Source organism: Ictidomys tridecemlineatus, chromosome 2 (assembly GCF_052094955.1).
Source record: "Ictidomys tridecemlineatus isolate mIctTri1 chromosome 2, mIctTri1.hap1, whole genome shotgun sequence".
In the NCBI taxonomy this organism is placed as follows: domain Eukaryota; kingdom Metazoa; phylum Chordata; class Mammalia; order Rodentia; family Sciuridae; genus Ictidomys; species Ictidomys tridecemlineatus.
Window position 1 is genome coordinate 8584311 of NC_135478.1, and position 21800 is coordinate 8606110.

Consider the following 21800-nt stretch of genomic DNA (forward strand, 5'->3'; position numbering starts at 1 on the left):
CCCCATTGAAGCAAAGGGCACTTTACCACTGAACTACATCTCCAGCATTTAAAAATTGTACACACACACACACATACACACACACACACACACGTTGGCTTTTTTTTTTTTGGGGGGGGGGGAGGCAGGCTGGTTTTGAACCCAGGGGTGCTTTATCACTGAGCAACAACTCCATCCTATGTATGTATGTAAGTAAGTATTTATCTATTTTAGCATAGGGTCTTGCTAAGTGGCTGAGGGTTTCACCAAATTGCTGAGAGTCTCGCTGAACTGTTTATCCTGGGCTCGAACTCATAACCCTCCTGCCTCACCCTCCAGCGTTGCTGGGACTAGAGGTGTGCACCAGACGACCGGATCCTCAACCTGTTCAAGGCCCTTAAGCCGAATTGGCTACATTTCGTGCAGGACAATATTACGGCACTGAGAGGCTTTGATTGTAGAGAGAAAAGTCTCCCGAATGGAATTTGAACCTAGAAAAATTTAATTCTTTGCATTAGAGCGCTCCGGGAGGGAGCGTTCAGGAATCCTGCGAAGACGCGCTCAGACTTCGGTTGCCGTGGTTCCCTGACACTCTCCCGGATTCTCCAGCTCTGAGCGTCACGTGATCGTAGCAAATATGGCGCCGCCCACCAGGTTCCACGTCCCACGTGGTTCTGGTAGTCAAGATGGCGGGAGCAGCTACCCCGGTTTCCCTGGAGGCGACTCCGCGAATCATGCGTCTGGTGGCCGAATGCAGTCGCTCCAGAGCTCGGGCGGGCGAACTGCGGCTGCCGCACGGACCGGTGGCCACTCCAGTGTTCATGCCAGTGGGCACTCAGGCCACCATGAAGGGTATCACAGCCGAGCAACTGGACGCCCTGGGCTGCCGCATCTGCTTGGGCAACACCTATCATCTGGGTTTGAGACCGGTTGGTGAACTGTGCTCTGGGAGGGCTGTGGGGAGCGTTGGGGTGGTGGTGAGGCCTCAAGGTCTGGGCATGGCTCCAAAAGCATCGATAAATGTGTATTGAGTACCTCGGGTCGCCCAGGCCTTGTGCTGGGCTTGGGAGAGCTGCGGGGATTGAAGCTGGCAGCTCTGTCCCCATTACGGGCCCCTAGAATTGTGCTCACCAGTAACCTGGTACTTTCTTCTCTCACTGCAGGGCCCTGAGCTGATCAAGAAAGCCGAAGGTCTCCACGGCTTCATGAATTGGCCCCACAATCTGCTGACAGTGAGTGGAGTGGGGTTGGGGTTGGGAGCCCACTAAATGTCTTAGCTTCTCTGTGGTGAGGAGGCCGCCGTCTCCACACCATGACAGCTCTGGGTGGGGTGCCCTCCAGGACAGTGGTGGCTTCCAGATGGTGTCCCTAGTGTCCCTGTCTGAGGTGACAGAGGAGGGCGTCCGCTTTCGCTCCCCCTATGATGGTGATGAGACCCTTTTGAGCCCGGAGAAGTCCGTGGAAATTCAGAACGCACTGGGTGAGTGGAACCTCTAGAACTGCCCCTTTAAGTCTGTAGGGGATGGAAGTCCAGAGGGTCATGCCCCTTAGGCATTGTGTGGTTTGGGGGGAAATTACTCCCCCTCCCTGAGCTTCACTTATTGCAAGTCAAATATGGTAGCACGGTTTTGGTAGGATCATTGACAAGAATAAATGAAGTAATGTCGGTAAATCTCTTAGAACAGTGCCTGATATGTAATAACTTTTATTATCATCATTGCTATTATTTCTCAATAACCAATTATCTAGACAAATATCTTTTGAAATCCTGGTGACGAAAAGAGGAGATACCAGAGGCTTCTGGCCCCTTGATTGCATCAATATCCTCAATTCTTTTTTTTTTTTTCATTCTTTTATTTTGTTTATTTACTTTTTTTATGTGGTGCTGAGGATTGAACCCAGTGCCTTACATATGTGGTACTGAGCCACAATCCCAGCTCTATCCTCAGTTCTTTCATAAGGACAATTCGTATTTGTCAATCTTTCTTTTTTTCTCTCTTTGTATTTTTTATGGTGTTGGGGGTGGAATTCAGAGCTTTGGGCATGCAGGCATGTGCTGTACCACAGAGCTACACTCCCAACCCTAAATCATGTGTATTTTATGCTGGGTTTGATGATGAAGTGATAGTTATGAAGCAGTGTTTTCACGGGAGAAGAGGTGTCTCTAAAGAAGATCCAAGGATCCCCTGAGAGAAAGGATAATTGGACTTAGGACAGTGGGGTTCTTGGCTTAACTGATGGAAAAGAATTTCACCCTGCACCAGAGACATAGAGGTTGATTTAGGAAAGTAGGTACACATTCAAGGTAGAATGCCAGTAATCTCAAGAGAGAGGCCTTTTGGGATAAAGCAAGGAATACACATTCAAAATAGAATGTGGGCCATCTTGAAAGCTTTTAAAGTAAAGTGGGTGAGGGGTGGGTATAGGAAGGTTTGTAGGAACAATATCAATCTGGTGATCTCAAGATGACTCATTGTGGTCTGGATAATCTCAGAATCCTCAGGCTATGTACATAGCACTGAGAAGTCTCTTAAATTGTAGGATTCTCAAATATCATTTCTCTCTTTACTTAATTCATTTATGAGGGGAGGTTAAATAACAGTACACAGGCAGATTTACAAATTCCCAGGAATTTGGGAGTAATAGGCCTGAGAAAGAGGCTTGCTGTCTTAGGGAGTGTTAGGCCTAGAAAAGTATGCAGGTTTTTTTTTTTTTTTTTTTTTTGGTACTGAGGATTGAACCCAAGGCCACTTAACCTCTGAGCTACATGCCCAGCCCTTTGTATTGTTTATTTTGAGACAGGATCTCACTGAGTTGCATATGGCTTCACTAAGTTGCTGAGATTGACCTCAAACTAACTTTCTCCCCCCACCACATTTTTTTTTATTAGTGCATTATGAAATATATTGGTCTCAAACTTTCAATCCTCCTGCCTCAGTTTCCTGAGTCACTGGTATTATAGTCATGCACCATAAATTAAAATTTTTATTTCCTTGTCCCTCTTTATGTCTCCTTTCTTTTTATTTTTGTATTGGGGATCGAACCTAATAGTACTCTCCTACTGAGCTCCATCCCCAGACTTTTTTACTTTATATTTTGAGCTAAGGTCTCACTAAGTTGCTCAGGCTGGCTTTGAACTTGGTATTCCTCTTGCCCTAGCCTCCTGGATTGCTAGGACTACAGTTGTGTACCACTATGCCTGGTTTCCTTTCTATCTATCTATTTCTTTCTTTCTTTTTGGTTCTGGGGGATTGAACCCAGGGCCTTATGCATTCGAGACAAGCACTCTACCAACTGAGTTATATGCCTAGCCCTCTACCCATTTCTTATTCCTTTTATTCTACCTCAGTATGAGGTAGGACGAATGGTGTGTCATCTAATTATAATAAGCTGAGGGGAACTTGGAAAAACCTTTTGGATTCTTCTTGTCTTCAGAGGTAAGGACATGTCTTTCCTTCAGGTGTAGATTAGGCCCAGTGACTTGCCCTGTCTTATCTCAGGCTCAGACATCATCATGCAGCTAGACGACGTGGTCAGCAGCACTGTGACAGGTCCACGTGTGGAAGAAGCCATGTACAGGTGCGTGTGCATGTGTGTCTTGGAGGGGCCCTGGGTCCTACAGCCCTGCCTTGCTACCCTTTTTCAGGCCCCTAGGGCTCGTGACCAGAGCCCTCTTACAGGTCAATCCGCTGGCTGGACCGGTGCATTGCAGCCCATCGGCAACCGGACAAGCAGAACCTGTTCGCCATCATCCAGGGTGGGCTGGATGCGGATCTGCGGGCCACTTGCCTTGAAGGTAGAATCACATGCTGGCAGGACCAGGGCTTGTCCCTTGCTGAGGCCCTCACACAGGCCTGGCATACAGTGCTGCTCCTGCAGTGATTGTTAATGGGTCAAAGGGTGTTCTGGCTAGAAGGAACAAGGCAAAGACCCTGAGGCAGTGTGCAATAGAATGTATTTGAGAATGGGAGTAATTCCAGTAGCTAGTGGAGTTTGGGTATTCATCAGGCACCATGCCAAATGCTGGTCAGAAATTGACCTTTTGAGTCTTCATAACAATACTGTAAGATAAAGCCTGCCAGGCTTCCGAGACCTATAAGTATATGTCACTTGTTCGAGGCCTCACAGCTTGGATATTTTAGAGCTGAGATTTGGACCCAGGCTTTGGGCAGAACTTACAACATTAACTGCTCTAGTGTGTTGCTGCTGCCTGAGATAGTAGGATACACGGGGTCAGGAGTCAGGGGCTAGGCTTGGGGCATTGCTCAGTGGTGGAGACCTGGGGACACTGAGGTGCTGGGAAGGTGCTGAGCAGGAGGGTGGCCAGAGCCAAGGGACATCATAGAAAAATTTATGGGTGGGGGTAGGGAATTGGAGACCCATTGGGAGGCTGGAGTACTTGCTCAAGGAAAAAACGAGAAGATTGCGACCATGGAGTTAAAGTCAGGGGCAGAGAGGAAGGTGAGCCAAGTCAGTGAGGTGTTCTGAGCAAACTTTTGGGCATTCATTTCTGTCCATCTGAATCCCTTGATCTTTTGCCTTGTGGCTGTGTGCTCCTGGGCCAGCATTTCCATCTCTCTGAGCCTCTTTTCCTCTGTAAAATGGAAACTGAATCCCAGTTATCTTGGAGTGGAGGTGAGGATTGAATGGGAAAGTCTGTTCAAGTTATCCTACCTATTAGCAGGTGCTGAAGAGGTCATTGTTGTCCTCAGACCTCCTCCTCCCCCATTCCTGGTCCAGTAAGTCTTTTGAACAGAGACCCGCAGTGAGAGATTCAGCTCATGTCATGGTTCAGTGTGTATGGATGTTTATGAAAATGGAAACCAAGGCTTTCTGAAAGCATTACTTTTATACACCTGATGCTTTCTGGTATTTTCTGTTCTCTTTCGTTAAAAAATGAAAAACAAAAAACAGGGCTGAGGTCTGGGGTTGTAGCTTAGTGGTTGAGCACTTATCTCACATCCTCAGTACCACATTAAAAATAAATAAATAAAGGAAACAAGGATATTGTGTCCATCTTCAACTTAAAAAAAAAATATATATATATATATATATATATTTTAAAAAGAAAAAAACAACAGGGCTGATATCCCTTAAACAAATTCGTTTCTTGGCCACCTGTAGCTTGACAAGCACCAAAGTGCTCAAAGTGTTGTTCCAAGGCTCACCTGCAGCAGATCATCTAGTCATATGCAGCCTTTTGGGCCCCTCTCCCATTCCTGGCCTCAGCAATTTAGTGAGGCTCTAAATGGGTCAGTAACTTAGTAAGACCCTGTCTCATACCCTGGGTATGTGGCTCAGTGGTGAAGTGCCCCTGGGTTCAACCCCCAGTACCAAAAAAAGGGGGAAGAAAAGAAATCCCGCTCCAGATAGCACCTGCTTCATCAATGGTATGGCCTCACTAGGTTGAACTGGGTAGTTGGGGTCTGAGACATACATGGGCTTGGAGGCTGGTTGTAGGTAATATCCAGTTTTTGGCATATACAGCCTGGGCTAATGGTTTAAGCTGTGAAGGCTTAGTTTCCTCATCTGTCAATGATGAGTTGATTGATGCTATATTTGCACCTCCTTTCCCTTGGGTTCTATAACTGTAGACTTTACCAATCATGGTCTGAGAATATGTGGGGGAAAAAAATTTGCATCTGAGTCAGATGCAGTGGTGCATGCCTATAAACTCAACAACACTCAGGTGGTGGAGGCAGAAAGCTCACAAGCCTCAGTAATTTAGTAACTTAGCAAGACTCTTTCTGAAAACAAAGCAAAACAAAACTGGTACATAGCTCCATGGTAAAATGTTCTTGGGTTCAATTCCTGTTACCCCCCCAGGCCCAAATTTTATCAGTACTAAAACATGTACAGATATTTTTCTTTTCATTATTTCCTACAGAGTGCCATATAACAACAAATACATAGCATTTATATTGTATTAGGCATTATAAGTCATCTAGAGAGGGCTGGGCATGGTGGCACATGCTTATAATCCCAGCAGCTTGGGAGGCTGAGGTAGGAGATCAGTAGTTCAAAGCCAGTCTCAACAACTTAGTGAGGTCCTAAGTAATTTAGTGAGACCTTGTCTCAAAATAAACAATAAAAAGGGCTGGGGGTGTGGCTCTGTTAAGCCTCTCTTGGTAAAATCCCTGGTACCAAAATAAAGAGACAGTCTATAAGAGGATGTACATAGGTTCTATGCAAGTACTATACCATTTGATATGAGGGATTTTAACATCCTTGGGTTGTGGTATCCACAGGACCCCTGTGGAACCAAACTTTTTTAGAAACTGAGGGATAAAGGTCACTAAACATTAGTCATTCTAGAGGTACAATGACAAATGAATGCTTTGGAATTTGCCATTCATTTGGAGGCCTTCCAGAATTCATGTATTTTAAATTGTAGAAATGTTACAGGGTTTGATGCCAGGATCTTACTCCGCATATGGAATGTTTCCATATTCTCAAATCTTGAAAATTCTCAACTCATAAACTCATCTGACTCCAAAGGTTTCAGCAATGGAAGTATGGATCATGGGCTTCTCCTGAGAATTAAGTAGAGGGTCTTGCATGTAGGGCACTCAGAGTCAGCATCCACAGACAGATTCTTTTCCTCCTATGTGTTATATCTCCCCATCCTTCTCTCTGTCTTATGGATATCTGGACAAGGTCTTTCCTGGGGACAAGGATATGAGGTACATTTCCTTTTTGTCTGGTCACCCTTTACCTTCAGCTCAATGATGTGGTTATACCAGCATAACTTGAAAACATTGTAAGTTGAAATTAATTTAATACATTTGCTTTAGTGAACATTGTAGCTCAGCCTAGGCAACCTTAAATGTGCTCAGGATGTGTGTTAGCCTAAGGTTGGGCAAAACCATTTGACAAAAAGCCTGTCTTTATATGATGTTCTCATGTTATTTATTGAATACAGCCCTGAAGGTAGAAAACATGATGATTGTATGGGTATGCTTTTGCATCTTTGTAAAATGGAAAATTCAGAAATCATTGTAAATTGAGGATCATCTGTACCCTCAGAGATGACCAAAAGGGACGTGCCAGGCTTCGCTATCGGAGGCCTGAGTGGTGGTGAGAGCAAGGCCCAGTTTTGGAAGATGGTGGCACTGAGCACCTCCAGGCTGCCGAAAGACAAGCCCCGCTACCTGATGGGCGTTGGGTATGTTGGGGTGAGAGGAGACAGAACCCTGCCTATGGGGAGCAGATTCCTGAGCACCCTTTCCCTCGCTTGTAGAAGACATGGGGGAAGGATACAGCCCTGCTGTGGGGGAACTAAGGAGGACATGACTGCCCCCAGGGGATGGTTTTGAGACTATGTGGCCCAGCTAGGGGTGGGATAGGGGCCTGGGAAGCCCATGTAAGGGCTTCAGGCTCTCTCTTACTCCCTCCATGGCTGCCCCACTACCCCCAGCTATGCTACCGATTTGGTGGTCTGCGTGGCTCTTGGATGTGACATGTTCGACTGTGTTTATCCCACAAGGACAGCGGTGAGGCCCTGGGCAGGGAGCTGACAGATGGGCAGGGTACTGGCAGGGAGGGAGATGGGGGAAGAAGGAAGCGGGAGAGGGACCAGGAAGGATTCAGACCTTGTGACCTGCCTTCCACTGCCATTCTTGGTCCCCAGCGCTTTGGCTCTGCCCTGGTGCCCACAGGCAACCTGCAGTTGAAGAAGAAGCAGTATGAGAAGGACTTTGGCCCCATAGACCCCGAGTGCACCTGCCCCACTTGCAAGAAGTAGGTGATGTAGTTGGGGGCTGGAGGTGGGGAAAGCTGGGCTCTGCTCAGCCACCCCCTGCTGACCTACAGGCACAGCCGGGCCTTCCTGCACGCTCTACTCCACAGCGACAACACAGCCGCCCTGCACCACCTCACTGTCCACAATATCGCCTACCAGGTGGCCTATACCTGGGGGTGGGTGAGGGCAGGGGGAGGTCTCCTGGGTGCCCCTGGCCCATACTGATGCTCCCTTCCTGCAGCTGCAGCTGATGAGTGCCATGCGCACCAGTATTGTGGAGAAGCGCTTCCCTGACTTCGTGAGGAACTTCATGAGCACCATGTATGGGGACCACACCCTTTGTCCCACCTGGGCCACCGAAGCCTTGGCCTCTGTGGGAATAACACTGGGCTGACCTGGCCAAGGGAAATGGAGGTTGGGGCTGGAAGATACTGAAGGATTTTTTAAGCTTTTAAAAATTCTAACGTAGTGTGTGTCTGTTTTCTTTTGGGAGGTGGCCTGTCCCTGTTACCTTCCTGGTCTGGGCATTACTGCAGTTGGATTGTCCACCCCTCCCACTGAGAGTAAGAAGTGACCACATTGGCTCAGTGGTAGTGACCATGCTTAGCATGCAGGAATCCCTGGGTTCCATCCCCAGCAGTGCAGGGGGGAGGGGAAAAAAAGGAACCATGGCAGCAGCTGGTAACTGGAAACCACTTGGCACAGCCCAGCATGTAGGATGTGGTCTCAGGGTGGGAGCTACATCCTTTTTCCTGTGGTCCAGGCTTCCCAACGACTCTGGAGGTGATCACTCTTGTCCATCTGTTGACAGGTAAAGAAACAGGCCCAGGGAGAGGAAATAGCTTACCTAAGGTCACCGTCAAGGAAATGGCAGTTTGATTCTGCCAGTTTGATTTTTTTTTTTTTTTTTAATTAAAGAGAGAGTGAGAGAGAGAGGGGGACAGAGAGAGAGAGAATTTTAACATTTATTTATTCTTAGTTCTCGGCGGACACAACATCTTTGTTGGTATGTGGTGCTGCTGAGAATCGAACCCGGGCCGCACGCATGCCAGGCGAGCACGCTGCCGCTTGAGCCACATCCCCAGCCCCTGCCAGTTTGATTTTTATCTTCACTTTTATTTATTTATTTGGAGATGGACACAGTAGCTTTGTTTATTTTTTATGTGGTGCTGAGGATTGAACCCAGTGCCTTGCTAGGCAAGTGCTCTACCACTGAGCTACAGCCCCAGCCTTTGACTCTTTTTTTTTTTTTTTGAAGTGTGAGGGGGTACCGGGGATTGAACCTAGGGGCACTTAATCACTGGGCCACATCCCCAGCGCTTTTTTGTATTTTATTTAGAGACAGGGTCTTGTTGAATTTCTAAGTGTCTCACTGAGTTGCTGAGGCTGGCTCTGAACTCGAAAGCCTCCTGCCTCAGCCTCCCGAGCTGCTGGGATTATAGGTGTGTGCCATGGCACCTGGCTAGTCTTGACTCTTAATTCAACTGAGGGCCTCACATATGTCAGGCAAGTGCTGCACCCCTGAGCTACATCCCCAGCGCTGCCCTTTTAAATTGTATTTTGAGACAAGGTCTCACTAACTTGCTTAGGCTGCTTAGAACTTGTGGTTCTCCTTTCTGAGCCTTTCAAGTAGCTAGGATTACAGGCATGTGCCACCATGCCTGGCTTTTAGTTTCAATTGACACGTGGCACAGTGTAGCTGTCAGTAAATGATGTGATAATACATGTGATCTAACATTTTTACACTATGGCATGTTTTCTTTTCTGGGGGCCATCCTGGGAATGGAACCCAGGGCCTCTGGCAAGCTAGGCACATACACACATACTATCACTAAAGTGTTGTCATGTGTATTTAATTCTTGCAAAGTTATGATGCAAGATACAGGTATGTTCCCATTTTATAGATGAGGAAATTGAGGTTCAGAGCTATGAAGCTATTTGGTTACTATCAGTGACTGTTCAGACATGAACTGGGTGGCTTAGAAAGCACATTTATTCATCATTGTTTTGAAGGTTGGAAAGATCATGGTGCTAGCAGATTTGTGTTTGGTGAGGATTTGCTTCCTGGTTCATAGATGGATGACTATCTTCTCAAAGTGTTCTCACATGGTATAAGGGACAAAGTAGCTTCCTGGGGTCTTTTATATGGGCACTAATTACATTTAAAAGGTCTCTGCTCTTATGATCTAATCAGTTCTTTCCTCCAAATACTATCACATTGGGGTTCGGTTTCAACATGAGTTTTGGGGAAATGAGAAACATGTAGGCCATAGGATCACACAGTTAACAAAGTGGCCCATGATCTAACCCAAATATGAGCTGTTACAGAGCTGGTGTTTTTAAGTTAGGTTTTTAAAACTGAAAAAGTTGTGAGGAGCAACTCAATAGTGAAACTATTTGTATTAATTTATGCATTCCAGAAAATTTCCATGTATGTATATTGTTTTTCTCTAAAGTCAGAATCCTGTACAATGCAGTTCTGAATTTTATTCCTTCTCACCTTGGTATCCTCAAATTTTGTATAGGCCAGTACATAAAGAGCTTCCTAATCTTTTCTCTTTCTTTTTATTTTTTATTTTTATTTTTTTACAGTTTCTGCATATTATTATTCAACCAACTCCTTGAATGGACAGGGAGTTTCTAGTTTCTGCAATTGGAATCACGTCTGCAATACCAAACCTTGTTGGTTGTTCTCTCTCCCTCACACTTATTTGTTTTCAGTTTTGGAGAGTAAAAGGCTCTTTATTACCTCAAAAGGAAAAAAAAAAAAAGTTAGGTGTAAATAATTTTTTTGCCCATTTTTGAGACCTGTCATGGAGCAGGCATATACTATCGGCCACTCCGCCATCCTTCCCACTGTTTCTGCATGTCAGTGTACCCACTCGTGTCAATCCCCTTCTGCATTCTGTGTTGCTCCTGTTAACACACTGAATTCCCTGTTTTCTGGCCCACGTATGCCCAGAAGAATAAAATCACTTTGGGCCTAGAGTTACAGTTTCCAGAATCCCCCACCTTTGTCTGAAAAACAGCGGCTTTGCATTAGGGAAAGGATCCTGTTGTTGAGTTCTCAGATCCGTGATGGGCTAAAATTGAAGAGACTAGGAAACAACGTTGGAGCATTCCTCGCATTAAGATGGGACACTCGCAGATGGGGGGAGGCACCATATTTGCAAAGGCGTGACTATGACCTCTCCCTAGGAAGCAATAGTGTCGTCTGACTCATCTTCAAAGCGAGTAGGGACCTTACTCCGAAAGCTGACTTGCGGGCTGGGAGCCATGAGGCATCGTGGGACTTGTAGTTTTCTCAAGACCCCGGCACTCAAGTGACAATCACTGGTTACTACCACGAGGTGTCACCCCACGGCAAGTACGGTGGATCTTACCCTCCCCTTCAGAAGACTGGAACGCGAACATCACTGAAGAACGGAGTTACTTCAACTGACAGATACAGTCTTCAATCGGAGTCAAGATTCGGATGTTAAAGCCCACCCTTTTTTCTCTTATTGGCGGGAATTGCGAAGTGGTATTTATATAAGCCAATGGGAAATTTATAGGGAAGTAGGTAGTGTCAAGAGACAAATCAATGTTTTAGGATCGGTTCCTAACATCATTGGTCAGCTTTCACGACTGGCGTGTTTGCCTACCAATAAGACGCAGATCTCCCTACTGGGCGGATCCGAAGTGTAGTTTCCCGAGACACCGCCCCGCTGCTTTGACAACTCGTTTTCTGCTCCCATTGGCCTTTGGACACCAGCGACACTTCTTTCATCCAATGAGCTTGCGTGACGTTCCCTAGGGGAAGGCCTACATAGCCTTAAGTCCGTGCCTCGCCTCCATTGGCTCAAGTGCAGGAGTGATAGCGGTCCTGACCAATCGGCTGCAACACAAGTGCTTTGGGAGCAGCCCACAGGCCGGGGCGGGAGGTCGCTCAGGTCGGATGTCGCCTGAGAACCGGATGAGGCGGCGACCGTGAGGCCGAGCCGGGAGCGGGCGTCGCGCCGAGACCCGGGCGGGCAGGGAGCAACGGCCACCGACGCCGCGGGGCCGGGTCGTTAAGGGTCGGGGGTGGGCGCGGAGCGCCGGGCGCTCGGGCCGGGGCCGCCGGCGCCATGGGCAACCGCGGAATGGAAGAGCTGATTCCGCTGGTCAACAAGCTGCAGGACGCCTTCAGCTCCATCGGCCAGAGCTGCCACCTGGACCTGCCGCAGATCGCTGTGGTGGGCGGCCAGAGCGCCGGCAAGAGCTCAGTACTCGAGAACTTCGTGGGTCGGTGAGCGAGCGCGGCGGGGACTGCGGGAGGGCGGCGGCCTAGGGCGCGGAGGGCGTACCGGGAATGGCGCTCCCTGCGCCGCCGGCGTAACTGCGGCGTTTGCGTGCGGGCGACTGGGACAAGGAGGCGGTCCCTGTGGGACGCCTGGGCCGAGGGTTCCCTGCAGGGTCTGGGGTGCAGACCCAGGGGTGGTCGCTTGGGCTGGGTATCGTCGAACAAGGAGTGCGGTAGACCCCCGCAGTGTTATCTGGTCCCACTTTTTGTAGGTCACTTCTGCCACCTGGTTGCCTGTGATGGGGATAGATCCTCCTGCTCATCTGTCCTTCCATCAGGGATGAAACCTGCCACTTAGATATTTATCGGGGAGACCCCTGCGGTCTCACTGGCGGTTCATTTATCAGGGGCAGCCCCTGTTGTCTGGTTGGCTGTCTTTCTGTTCTGGGCATGCCTCCCTAATACCACCATTTGGCTGTCCATCTGTCCAGACCCATCCAGCAGCATACCCCTCATTCCCCCCTGCCCCCGCCCACTATCTGGCTAGCTATACAGAATGATCTCTGCCGTTCGTCTGCCCATCTGTGTCCCTTGCAGACTAACAGTTATCAATTCCTCCCGATTACCCTAGCTGCCCTCCACTGTCTTACGGACTGGATTCTCCATGGAGTCTCTTGTCTGGTTCTTCAAGGCTGACTTTTCAACTTTGTGTCTGCTGGCTCCTCTTTTGCCATTGAATCCTATCTGCCCTGGTGTCTACTCATTACTTCCTTGGCAGCTCCTGACTCTCTGGCTCGACCCCTCTGGAAGGGGCTGACAGGAGGGTAGAGCAGAGAAGAGCTGAAGGGTGAGAATTGAACTCTTTCCTCTTTCAAATGGGTATAGGACCCTGTAGGGAACTTTCTCTAGGGATTTTTCCTGGCCCATGTCAGGGCATTCTGGGGCCTACCCTTGCACACAGGGGCCAGCCCCCAAGCCAAAGCTTGCAATTTAGGGGCCTCTGGGAATAGGCTACTTGCCTGATCAAGCCAAAGAAGCAATAACTGAGCAGCCCTGAGAAGCCTCAGTTTGTTCTACTTGTCCAGTGGGCAAATTCCAGTCTTTGGATTTGGGAAGTGAATGAATGAGAACAGTGCTTGCTGACACCAAGGGATGTCAATTTACCCCTTTCCCCTCCCTTCTTATCCTTCTGTTTCTCACATGGGCGTCCACTTCTGCATTCCAGGAAGTACTCCATTTGTGATGGTGTGCCTGCCAAGTGATAACATCCTCATTGCTGTCATCGTCTTCATAATTATTGTTATTATTGTTGTTATCAGTCTTAGGGATAGAATTCATCCAGCAGGTCTCAGGCTAAGCTCCTCCTTGGTTCTGTGTTTTGAATCCCAGCAATGAGCAAGTGGCAAGAAGGTTTTTTGTCACCTCCTTAGAGATGAACTGGGAGGTTCTGGAAGGACTTGCTTTCCATCCAAGGCCACCAGGCTCTTGCACAGCAGAGCCTGAAAGCACTCAGGCCTGCCCTGCCTTCTGAGAGTCATGGGATTTTTCTCACAGCAGCCAGAATTTCCTCCTTTGCTACTTTGTCTCTGGCACTGTCTACTGTGGCAGAAAGGTGTGGAGTTGGGGGCAGCTGAAATTCAGACCAGGCTGTGGGACCCTTCTGCATAGCTGTCTTCCTTCTTCCCCAGGCTTCCAGTGGGCATCTTCAGAACTCTTTTTCATTTGCCTTGTGACCTTGCACAAGTGGTTTGGCTCCTCCAAGTCTTGAATGATCCAAGTTGAGGGACTGGTGATGGACTGAGAGGAAAGGGGGACTTTTCCTTCTCCATCTTTTGGGATTGAGGAGTTCACCTCTGCATACTGCTCTGCTGTGGCTGACGGTATTAGTCCATCTTACCATATGTCAAGAAATTGAGAGTCAGCAACTTGGTGGCAGCAAGCACTGTTCTCATTCATTCACTTCCCAAATCTCCCTCCCCCCCAAAAAAATGGATTATGGTTCTTCAAAAAGAATGTGGCAAGGATACAGTGTATAGTGCATTGAAAGCCCTTGCTTGTTTTTTTTTTTTTTTTTTTTTTTTGGTGCTGGGGATTGAACTCACGGCCTTGTGCATGCAAGGCAAGCAGTCTTCCAACTGAGTTATATCCCCAGCCCTGAAAGCCCTTGCTTTAAGAGCTGGCTCTGTAGTAGAGTGCTTGCTCAGTGTGTATGAGACCCTGGGTTTGAGCCACAGCACCGGGGGAGAAAAAAGAGTTTGTTTTAGCTGGCTAGTAGGTATGCTAATTTGTAGTTCCTACTAATTTGGGAGGCTGAGGTAGGAAGATCCCTTGAGCCTGGGAGCTCAGACCAGCCTGGACAACATTACACTAAGTGCTTGCTTAGTGTAATGCCTGGTATACAGTAGGTCTCTAGGTCTCCATGGATGGGGCTATTACTTACTTAGCTGATTCCTTTTATATTAATGGCAAAATTGAACTAGAATTAAAATGCTTTTAAATTTTGTATTGGACTTCTTCTTTTTTTTTTCTTTAATTTTGAAACAGGGTTTTGCTAAATTGCTTAGGGCCTTGCTGAATTGCTGAGGCTGGCTTTGAACTTGGGATTCTCCTGCCTCAGCCTCCTGAGCTGCTGGGATTACAGGTGTTTGCCACTGTGCCTGGCTGAACTTCATTTTTTTAAATTAATTTTTTAATTGAACTTCACTTAAGCTTTATGAGGGTGGCACTGCAGTGGTCCCCATTTTACAGAGCAGGAAACTGAGGCTTGGAGAGCTGAGCCATGCACTCTTGCTTGAAGTTGTTCAAAGAGGGATTGGGATTCTGGGTTGGGGGCTCAAGTCTCTGACCCTTCCCCACCTCCTTCAGTCCCTCTACCCCTTGCCGTGCCTCCTTACACCCACCTCTCCCTGTCCCTCCAACCTGGTGCTCACCATGACTGTTGAGGTGGCTCCCATGGCATTGTCTTCCCAGAATCCTGCAATGTAGACATTAGCAGTTAAGATCATTAATTCAGTGCCTGAAAATCTAAGTTGTAAAAAGACCTTTTCTTGGGTACAGTACTCAAAGAGAGCTTAAATTCTTCTATTTCTGGAATGTGGGTAAGGCCTCTCAACTACAAAGGCCTGCTAGGAGGCTGCTGAAGGTGGGCCACACTTTGAATTACACTCCCTATTTCCTCTCATGAATTTGGCCCAACTGAGCTGAACCTGTGCATATACAGTGGGCATCCTGGCAGGCTTAAGGAATGAGTGAAAGCGAGTCAAGGGCCTGTGGCTAGGCCAGCACCTAGTGGGTCAGCACTGCTGCTTTGTTTTTTTGCTTCCTCTTTGTGGATTTTCTGAGAGTGGCCCCCTTAGCTCAGGACTGTACCAGGGGTTGCAGATCACTGGCCCTGGGAGCTGAGAGGTGCCAACATTTTAAATGTAGACTTCACATTAAATTTAGATTCCTGTGGTGCTAGAAAAAAACCCCACATCTTTAGAGGTTTGCGATGTAGTGCACAGGTCCTGGGATCCACCATGTTTGACTGTGTAACTTTGCTGAATGGATTTGGCTTTCTGGGTTCCTTTTCTCATGAGGGTGATAGGGTTGGGGTGTAGCTATGGTACAGTGTGTGCTTTGCTTGTGGAAGGTCCTAGGTTCCCTCCCAGTTTTTAAAAAAAATAGGGGTGATAACTGGATCCTCCCTTGGAGCCTGGTTAAGTTAATGATTAATTCCTTTGGTTCTCTACCCATGGCTCCAGTCACTCTCGTTACTACTTCACTCTGCGGGGCCTGCATCTCGTGTAGTTCTAGCTCTTTGAGTTTCAGGACCAGCAGTTCCTACCCCATCAGGCTACATTGGAGTTTGAGATCCTTGGTTTTCCTGCTCTGCACTTGCAGATAGATCTATAGGCCTATGGGGACGCCCCGCCCCCCTTTTTTTTTGGCACCAGAGATTAAGCCCAGAGCCTTGCAAGGAGCTGGCAAGAAGGAAGGACTGGGCATTTTTTTCTTTTCCTTTTCTTTCTCAAACTTGGACTCCTCCCTGTTTAGCCTCCTGAGTTGCTGGGATTACAGGTGTGCACCACCATGCCCAGCAGAATTTTTTTCTTCTAATGAGGAGCAGGAGGAAGGTGGGGCCTCCAGTGGGTGGGTCAGCTGGGCTCGGCTTCATGCATCTATTACCTCTCTGAGCCTCAGTTCCCTCAGCGGGGAAGGGGGCTGGTCTATTCCACCTCAGGGTGCCAGCCCTCACTGCAGACTGTGAGTCCTTATGTGAGGAACTGAACTCCTCTTTAAAATGGGAGTTATACTAAGGTGAAAATTCTTAAGAGTTGAGAGGAGATTAGATGAGACATTTTAGAATGCTTGGAGTTAGCACAGAGAAAGTACTTAAAACAAAAAGTCTTCATTGAAGAATGTTTTTAACACTTTGAAGCGATTTTTCTGTGTGCCTGGGTACATGGCCCTGAGATAGATACCAAAACTCCTGGCTGGGGGAGCTGACCTTCCAGCAGGGAGCAGATAAAGGAGAAACTGTGGTAGAAGGTGATAACACTTATGAAAAAAAGGATAAAGGAGTCATCATAGTGTGTGGGGGAATTATACTGTAAATAGGGGAGTCAAGTGACATTTGACTAGAGACTTGAAGGAGGTAAGGAAAAGAGCTTGTGGAGATTGAGGCAAGAGCATCCCAGGTTGTGGGAACAGCCAGTGCAAAGGCCCTGAGGTAAGATGGTACCTGGAGGCCAGTGTAGTGAGAGACAAGGTCAAAGAGGAATTGGGGTGGTGTTGCTGGCCATTTTGAGCCTTGGGAGCAGGGAGGGATCTGAACAGAGGAAAAATGGCCCCTGTCACTGTTCCTCTCTCTCTGAATCTAGTCCCAAGCAAGCTTGAGGGTGCTCTCCTCTGATTTTCAGCTTTCCCTTGATTTTATTAGAGTAGATTTTTCTGTATGTAGAGGCCCTCTGCCCTTTTTCGTTTAAACAAGAAACAGCTGTCTGTGGGACTCCAGCATCTCCAGCTACATTAACATTTGGTCATGGTAATGTGTTCCTCCGGGGATGTGGATGAGCCACCGGGCTGCTGCCTGTGCCTTGGTGAGTGCTGGACAAATGCATGCCAGATGGCTATTGGCGCACCTGACCCACCTCCTGGACTGGTTTGTTCCTTAGTGGATCCTAGGTGTTCAAAGCCACTTGGAAACTCTGGTGGTTATTTCTTTTTCTTTTTTTTTAACATTTATTTTTTAGTTATAAGTGGACACAATATCTTTATTTTATCCTTATGTGGTGCTAAGGATAGAACCCAGTGCCTCACACATGCCAGGCAAGCACTCTACCTCTGAGCCACAACCCCAGCCCCAAGGGCGGTTATTTCCATTGACCTTTCTTTTGGTGAAAACCAAATTGCATTTTGAAAAGGCCATATCCTTGCCCTGGTGGTCTCTAGTACCTTGGTCATCTCGAATGGGTGGAGGCCAGAGGTGTCTAGGAGTGTGGCTCTCCTGGTGTTGCCACACACCGTATGAGTGATCTCGTTTGTTTGGGCAATGGTTTCCTCATCTGAAAAATAGGATCATGATGCTTTCTGTCTTCTGAGAGTTGCCTGAGAATCAAATGAACTAATCCTTGTGAAACATAAGACAGGGTTCTTTTGCCATCTTGGTCTTGAGTGCTGTCTGCCTTTAGCCTGGATCAGGGCTCTGATGATCAGTGTTCATTTTTTTTTTCCTTAAAGAGAAGAAACTCATCATTACTTTGTTAATATCAGAAACTCCTCATTTTAGCACATACTTGAACTGAGTGCCCATTAGGCCAGGTAGTGTTAAGACTCTTGGTGGGTGCAGCTGTGACCTGGACCTGTGAGATGCTCACACATAAGAATGCACATCCCGTTCCTCAGATCCTGACGTGCCAGCTGGAGGCTGTTCCTGGTTTGTTTCTAAGTGGGAATCATGGCTGCAAACAAATATTTGGCTGTGAACATTATTTACACCCATTTTGTGTCTGATGGTGGGAATTTGGGAGCTGAAACACCCAACAATAGGGGATTTGGCCAAACAGTGTGTCCAGACAACTGACTATGAAATACACTGAGAATGATCTAGAAGAATACTAATGACCCAGAAAGCTGTAAAAGACTTGTATATCATGGGCAGCGTGGTCCCCTCTTCTTTTTTTATGTATGTATGTATGTATATACGTCTACATTTTAGAAGTCCTAGAGATTGAACCTGGGGCGCTGTAACACTGAGCTGCATCCCCAGCCCTTCTCATTTTTTGAGATAAGGTCTTGCTCAGTTGCTGAGGCTGGCTTCAGACTTGGGATCCTCCAGCCTCAGACTCCCCAGTTGCTGGGATTACAGATGTGCACCACTGTATCCAGCACACTCTTGTTTAAAACAGTTGTATTTTTGAAATAAAAAGCCTGGAAAGTTGTACTGCACTCTAACCCCTGACGTGGTTTACCTCCCATGATAGTTTGATTTGCTTTTACTCATTGGGGGTTTACTTTTATAACTAGAAAGACAAATATCTCTAGAGCTTAGCTCTGGGCTCTCCCAAGTGGGGTTGTTAGAGCTTTTTGCCCAGGGAGGAACTGAACTGAACATGGCCCTACCTATGTACAGGATATTGAAATTCCCTGGTAACAAGCTGGGTCATTTTGAGGGAGCCTGGAGGATGGCCTTCTGGATAGTTCTAGAGCTTTTTGAGCTGGGAAAGAAGGAATTGGTTACCGAATGGAAACCCACATTTCTTTTTGCATTTGCATTTGTCTGACAGCAGCAGCTGCCAACTTTTGCCCGATTTAAATGTGAATGCTGAAATTATAGGTTCCCCAACTGCTGAAAAAATGGGAGCACCCGCTAAACCCTAATTTACTGGGGTAAAGCCAACTGCATGCTGTAATTAGGCCCTTATTGTGCCAAAGCTTTGGAGAATTGCAAGCCAATAATGAGATATTTATAGGGCATTAGCTGCAATCTGAATAAAAGAAAAAAATTGCCAAGCCTCCAAACAAAATGGCACAGGAGAGAAAAGACTCCTGTTTCCGGGTACATTTTAGGTTCCTGTTGGTATTTGGCAACTAGGGCCTTGCTGGGTGATGGGGAATTTCCCCTGTGGGAGCACCCTCAGCTTGAACCAGGGGCTGAGTGACCATTTTCGTTTCATCTACTCTTGGATGTTTGTGACATAATACCTGACATTTGTAGAGATGTCCTGCTTGGAGACTTAAAATCTGATTATGTGGTCCCAGCACCCCTAACAAGACAGCTGCACTTTTAGGATCACTGCTTTACAGGGAGGGAAACTGAGGCTAGAGCCAAAGGACTGGCCTGAAGTCCCATAGGGAGGAGCAGAGAGGCTGGGGTGTGACCAGGTCTATGTCCTCCTGAACTCTTATTGGGGACAGTGGGAATGGGCAGGTGTGGGCTTGTCTTGGGAGCTGGGCTGAGTGGTAGACATGGCATTTGTGACTGAAGATGGGGCTGAGGTCACATAATGGAGCAGCTTTGGGGTCTCAGGATCCTTTTGTCCCCTCACTGACCTACACTCTAGTCCTTTTTATTATTTATTCTTAACTTTCTAATTTTATTTTTGTTTTTTTTTTTTTTTTTTTTTTTTTTTTTTTTTTTTTTTTTTTTTTTTAAAGAGAGAGTGAGAGAGGGGGACAGAGAGAGAGAGAGAGAATTTTAACATTTATTTATTTTTTCTTAGTTCTTGGCGGACACAACATCTTTGTTGGTATGTGGTGCTGCTGAGGATCGAACCCGGGCCGCACGCATGCTAGGCGAGCGCGCTACCGCTTGAGCCACATCCCCAGCCCCTAACTTTCTAATTTTAAAAATTTTTTTTAGTTGTAGATGGACACAATACCTTTATTTTATTTATTTATTTTCATGTGGTGCTGAAGATCAAACCCAGTGCATCATACATGTGAGGCAGGTGCTCTGCCACTGAGCCACAATCCCAGCCCCATACCTTTTAATTTTTGTGACAACTTATTTTACCAGGTTGCCCAGGAAGACTTTGAGTTTGTGATCTTCCTGCCTCAGCATCCTAGCTGTAATTGTGGACATGTGCCACTGCACCCAGCTTTTCTGGATCCTTTAAGGTCATCAGCTGTGTGTCTAACTGGCAGTACCTATTCTGAGCCAGGTGCTGGGGACCCAACAGGGACTAAAATGGACTGAAAAACAGGGGAATAGGTAAATGAAGAACAGTTTGAAGATCGTGGGGACTCGGGGAATGAGAAGGTAGCCGGGGTGGCTGCTTTAGAGGGGGCCGTTAGGTGGGGGTACTGCAGTTGAATCAGCTCTTGAAAGACTTGGAAACAGCCCTCAGGCAGAGGGAACAGCAGGCTCTGAGGTCCCTGCACACTCCTGGCCTGCTGCTTGCTCACTGTAGATTGGCAGTGAACTAGTGGGCACGTGAGGGTCAGGAAACCACCCATCAGATGCCTGCTTTGCCTAAATTTAATTATGCAAGTTGAGCATGAAGACAGCATTCTTGTAAAAAGGGAAACCATCACAGATGAGGAAGAGCACACCACCTACCCTGTCCCTTCTTCCCAGCTGTGTAAGAAAACCATTGTCAGTTTGGAGTCTATCCTGCCAGACCCTCTGGTCAGTTGGTCGGTTCAGTCTGAGGTCTGTCTGTTGGTCGATCTGTCTGTCTGTCTATCTATTTGGTACCAGGGATTGAGCCCAGGGGTGTTAACCAGTGAGCCCCAGCCCCAGCCCCTCTAGCCTGTTTTATTTTTTATTTTGAGACAGGGTCTTGCTAAGATGCTCAGGGGCTCACTAAGTTGCTGAGACTGGCTTTGAGCTTGTGATCCTCTGCCTCAGTCTCCCGAGCTGCTGGGATTATAGGCGTGTGCCACCGGGCCTAGTCTCTGGTGTATTTAGGGCCTGCTCCCTCTGGTCTTTTTATGTATGTGCTGGTTCTGTAGAATGCAGCATTGTTAGGGGTTGGGTCTTTTTTGGCATGTTTTCTTGAACTGGGATAATCCTGCTTATATCATTCGACAACTAGTTTTCCAAACAAAGGACACTCTGTAGAGATGTTTCTGTATTGGTATGTTTGTAACTGCAGCTTAGACCATTCTGACTACCCCAAGGGGTAAGGAATAGAGGCAGGGATGGGACAGCATTGGGGCATCACCTTGATTGTTCATCCCAGTGAGAGACAGCAGGATCCTTAATGTGCCATGATCTACTCTGGGCCTTGGTACAGGTGCCTTGCCCACTTTGGGACTGGTGCTTGATCCCACATTTATCAATGAGGAAACTGAGGCGTTGAGTTTGTCCATGGATGCTGTCGTTTTAGTGTGCCCAGAGCCTGGGCCTTGGTGGCCTTGCCTCCTGACATGGTGGCTTGTAATTCACCCCTGGTTTTATTGGATTTTCCAGCTTTCCTTTTCCTCTGATCTGGGTTCATGTCTTTGGCACATTTTCCATGTGCCGGGCACTAGTTTTGGTCACATGGGCCCAATTTAGAATGCACTTGGACATGTAGGGGAGGATATGGAAGGGTAGATGGCCAGTGCCGGCCCTCACCCCGGCTGTGGCAGCCTTACTGCTGGGATTGGATGAGTGGGTCTGGACCAGGTTAGAGAGACCTCCACAGTATCCCCATATCCCACATCAGTGTCCACACTACATCCTGAAAAGACACTACATCCCTCCTCTGCTTTGAGCCCTCCATGGCTCCCACCTCACTCAAAGCAAACCCAAGACCTCCCATAACCAGACCCCGTCATCTCCCCGCCCTCAACTCTCCTCTCTCCTCCTCACCCTCCACCAAAATGACCTGTCTTCTCCAGGACCCT

At 47.5% G+C, this 21800-nt stretch overlaps 2 protein-coding genes across 10 annotated transcripts in view; both read left to right on the top strand.

Annotated features, from left to right (window-relative positions):
* Nucleotides 1-628: 628 nt before the first annotated feature.
* Nucleotides 629-8188, top strand: Qtrt1 (queuine tRNA-ribosyltransferase catalytic subunit 1). Its single transcript, XM_005336140.4, has 10 exons — nucleotides 629-908; nucleotides 1143-1211; nucleotides 1321-1459; nucleotides 3480-3558; nucleotides 3660-3775; nucleotides 7006-7144; nucleotides 7397-7472; nucleotides 7610-7719; nucleotides 7792-7879; nucleotides 7962-8188. Exons 1-10 carry the CDS (start codon nucleotides 666-668, stop codon nucleotides 8112-8114), a joined length of 1212 nt encoding a protein of 403 aa, XP_005336197.1. The 5' UTR covers nucleotides 629-665; the 3' UTR covers nucleotides 8115-8188.
* Nucleotides 8189-11641: 3453 nt separating this feature from the next.
* Nucleotides 11642-21800, top strand: part of Dnm2 (dynamin 2) — an 89224-nt gene continuing 79065 nt past the window's right edge. For 4 of the 9 annotated variants that reach the window (XM_005336150.5, XM_040290453.2, XM_005336143.5 and 1 more), the window contains exon 1: nucleotides 11644-11990. In XM_005336150.5, the coding sequence (XP_005336207.1) occupies nucleotides 11830-11990 (161 nt within the window). In that variant the 5' untranslated portion in view covers nucleotides 11644-11829. Of the gene's footprint in view, nucleotides 11991-21800 lie in introns of all 9 variants that reach the window. The other 5 variants (XM_005336145.5, XM_005336144.5, XM_005336149.5 and 2 more) reach the window with 2 other exon arrangements.